This window comes from Sinocyclocheilus grahami, unplaced genomic scaffold (assembly GCF_001515645.1).
Source record: "Sinocyclocheilus grahami isolate Dianchi unplaced genomic scaffold, SAMN03320097.WGS_v1.1 scaffold186.1, whole genome shotgun sequence".
In the NCBI taxonomy this organism is placed as follows: Eukaryota; Metazoa; Chordata; class Actinopteri; order Cypriniformes; family Cyprinidae; genus Sinocyclocheilus; species Sinocyclocheilus grahami.
Window position 1 is genome coordinate 188412 of NW_015505365.1, and position 3993 is coordinate 192404.

At 36.4% G+C, this 3993-nt stretch overlaps 1 protein-coding gene across 1 annotated transcript in view; it reads left to right on the forward strand.

The window, feature by feature from the left end:
- LOC107594566 (trichohyalin-like) overlaps window positions 1-3060 on the forward strand; it is a 29828-nt gene extending 26768 nt beyond the window's left edge. Inside the window, exons 10-11 of the mRNA XM_016284658.1 lie at window positions 1272-1354; window positions 2668-3060. Of these exons, the coding sequence (XP_016140144.1) occupies window positions 1272-1347 (76 nt within the window). The 3' untranslated portion in view covers window positions 1348-1354; window positions 2668-3060. The remainder of the gene's footprint in view (window positions 1-1271; window positions 1355-2667) is intronic.
- Window positions 3061-3993: the final 933 nt, after the last annotated feature.

Genomic DNA, 3993 nt, shown 5'->3' on the forward strand with positions numbered 1-3993 from the left:
CAAAGTTGGGTTGAAACAACCCAGCATTTTTTAGAGTGTAAGGAGGAAAAAAACCCTCAGTTTTATTCAGAGGCCCAAAGGGAGCAAATACATGCAATTTGGTGCAGATGCTGATATTTTTATGGCTTAAAAGTAAGATGAAATATGCATATAAATATCAGTTATCACTCCAATAATGATGGTATTTAAATAGTTTTATGATCTAAACATATGCAATGCAATACAATGATGATTGAGAGATGAACAAATAAACGCTCCTCAAAAACCTGATGATCATATTTGATAATCACATTTTTATGTCTGGATAATCAAATATATACATATATAATATATAAACATAGTAGTCAACATTTGAAGTGGATCAAAAAAGTTAATCAAAGTTGTTCTAAGAAAAGAACGCATTTTGGTTTTAGGTTTTAGGACAACTCTGATGAAATGTTTTGATCCACTTCAAATGTTGACTACTATGTTTATATATTATATATGTATATATTTGATTATCCAGACATAAAAATGTGATTATCAAATATGATCATCAGGTTTTTGAGGAGCGTTTATTTGTTCATCTCTCAATCATCATTGTATTGCATTGCATATGTTTAGATCATAAAACTATTTAAATACCATCATTATTGGAGTGATAACTGATATTTATATGCATATTTCATCTTACTTTTAAGCCATAAAAATATCAGCATCTGCACCAAATTGCATGTATTTGCTCCCTTTGGGCCTCTGAATAAAACTGAGGGTTTTTTTCCTCCTTACACTCTAAAAAATGCTGGGTTGTTTCAACCCAACTTTGAGTCAAATATGGACTAACCCAACTGTTGGGTTCAAAATTGAATGTAAAAATTTAACCCATCGGTTGGGTTAGTCCATAATTGACCCAAAGTTGGGTTGAAACAACCCAGCATTTTTTAGAGTGTACTTTCACTATTTCATAATATATGTACCATAAAAGCCTAATATATCAGATATCATAAAAATAAAATAAAATTAAACTCATAAAAATTATTTTTAATAGTTTGTCCCAATGGTTCAGTAAACGGTTATAGACAGAAATAGATTTTTTTGACTATTATTTAATATGTCGAACTTAAAGGATTCATTTCATAGTGCTGTTTCAATGTTTGTTTTATTGCTCTAATTATCCTTGATACACATTATGGTGCTTCATTTAGCATATTTGTCTGAATACATAATGATGAATTGAATAAGAATGATCTGAATTATGTCAACTGTAATAATTGTGATTAATGTAACTCCAGGCCTGGCTCTTCACCCTCCTGGCTGCTTGAGCTCAAATCCAAGAAGCGAATGAGCCAACCTGAGAGTGAAGCGTGAAGCTCAGGTCAGAGTATGTGCTGGAATCACCCGTCCAGTCCTCTGATTCCCTTTTAAAGGGGTCATAGGATGCTACATGCACTTTTACATGTTGTTTGAACTAAAATGTGTGTTGGTAGTGTGTGTACACAACCACCCTATAATGATAAAAATCCACCTAGTTTTTTTTTTTAAACCTGGTTAAATGTTTTCCCCTTTCTCAAATCGAGCCGATCTCAGATGCCTGTCTGTGTGACGTCACTTTGGACTGTATAAAAACATGGACGTAGTGTCCGTGACGTAACCCGTAGACTTCCGACGAGCGTTTTGAAGCCTAAAGTAGGCGGAGCCAGCCGTCGCCATCTTGGCAGCGCGTCACCGCGCGTCACTCCTGGATAATCGAAAATGGGCAAAGAGGCGGGAGCTGGCTGCTGAAACCACGCCCACCTAGCTCGACGGTGGTGACAGCAGCGGCAATCCACCTGTCACTCAAGTGGCCACGCCCTTAATTATGCAGAATTTTAAGACTTAATATAATTTAAACGGATGAGTTATAAAAAAATTCACCCCCCTCACAGTTGTCATGATTTGCAAAATTAGCTATATAGACCAAAATAATTTTTTGAACCAGGCTGTAAACATGTTTTTTTCTGCTGTAAAGTTGGGCATTTTAACATGGGGAGTTAACATTGCAGCCAGCCTCTAACGGCCTTGTTGGCTTCATGAGAGAGAGCGGGAGGTTGCCGCTGGGACGTCACCCAGACTCAGGCCCCTCCCATGATTGTTGATTGACACTGTTGGTTTTACCTTAGACCCGCCCTGAGTGAGTGCTCGTCACCCCATGGAAGAGAGGGGGGCGGGGTGAGCAGAGCTCATTAGCATTTAAAGGAACATGCACCCAGGCCCCTCCCATGATTGTTGATTGACACTGTTGGTTTTACCTTAGACCCGCCCTGAGTGAGTGCTCGTCACCCCATGGAAGAGAGGGGGACGGGGTGAGCAGAGCTCATTAGCATTTAAAGGAACATGCACTAAAATGGCTTGCTGTGAACAGAGCTGTTTTTGGCAAGGTAAAAAGGGTGTTGTTTTACACTACCATTGAGCAATTTTAACCAAAGTATGTTATAGACTTTTCATTAAGACCCTAAATCATATCAACTTGTGGAAAATGGGCATCCGATGACCCCTTTAAATAATTAGAAGATTTCCCTGAAAGCCCTGGAATATTTGCATGTTGCTCTCTTCATCTCCAGTAGAGGAGGACAAAATCCACATTTATATCACTTCATTTGGTTCTCCTCACAGTTTCAAGGTCCTTTACCCTGCTGTCTTGTTTCACAGATCTGATGCGGTTTGTTGAGAGGAAGTCCTCTGCCACAAAGATGCCAAAGGAACTGACTTACATGAATGATCTTTCATAATCATACTGACTGAGCATCAGACTATTTCGAGGACGAGTCCTGGACTGAACTGTTTGGAGGCTTTGCCAAGATGACGTCCTGTTATGCACATTTTTATTTTGACATGAAAGTCTGTCATAATTGTTTGGCAGCATTATAGACGGCGTGCTTGAAAAGCAAGTGCTGTTCACTGTCAGTCTGGAACCAAGTTAATTTTACAGTTATTTAATTTTTACATTTATTAATCCAACAGATCTTTTTATCCAAAGTGAGGTTGGTTTATCCATCGAGTTCCTCCAGTTCAATCAGGGGCCTAATGCGCGTATCTTCTGTTCATCTCTGATCGTGGAGAAACAGAAATCAGTATAGCTTCATGCTACAATGCACTTTAAATAAGTTGGATCACTGGAAAAGGTGCCTTAGGGCTCTTAGGCATTTTATTGCATTTTAAATCAGAATTGAAATATTGTGTTTCTAAAACCTTGTTTAAAAAGTCTGATCTTCAGATGTTCATTGCTATATGAAACTACTTTTTATTTCTCTAAATAGTTTTCGTTCGGTTTACAACATGTGCCATTCCAGCTTATAAACATCATTTGATTTTGTTCACTTCTTTTCTTTTCTTTTTAATCTTTTCTTTTCCATATTTTTTCTTTAATTAAAGCTCTAGTGAGCAGAAAAGCATCAGCTGATGTGCTTGGATCGGGCTGATTATCATTTACGAGGTTTTGTTTTATTGCCAATGCCTTTACAGTCCTGCCAAGAACACTATTAATAATGTATAATAATAAGTTGTGTTTAATTGTGCTCTTTTCTTCAGACTTCAGCTGTGTAAATTGCTGCTTGAGGAAAATGTTTACCTGTTTAATGTTGGGAAACGGGAGTTGTGTTTTATAAAATATGAATGATGAATTACAATCATCTTGATTAAATATTTTTTCTAAATGGGAAGCAAGTTTGTTTTTGTATGTATTATTTTCTTATGTGTGGTAGGACTGAGATATCAGAAGGTATCAGCAGAGACAAAGACAGAGCTATGAAAACAGTCCTTTAAGAGGGTATGTAACATTACATTTTACTACATTTTAAACCTAGATTAAGGCATTTTCAAATGTTTTTTAAATGATTGATAAGTAATTTCCTTTCACCCAAAGTCTGTCTAAAATGCCATTTAAGTTGAATTTAAAAATAAATACATATTAATTTGTTACATTTAATATATTGTATACCAAAATTAAGCCATTTTTTATTTATTTGTCAGTTTCAA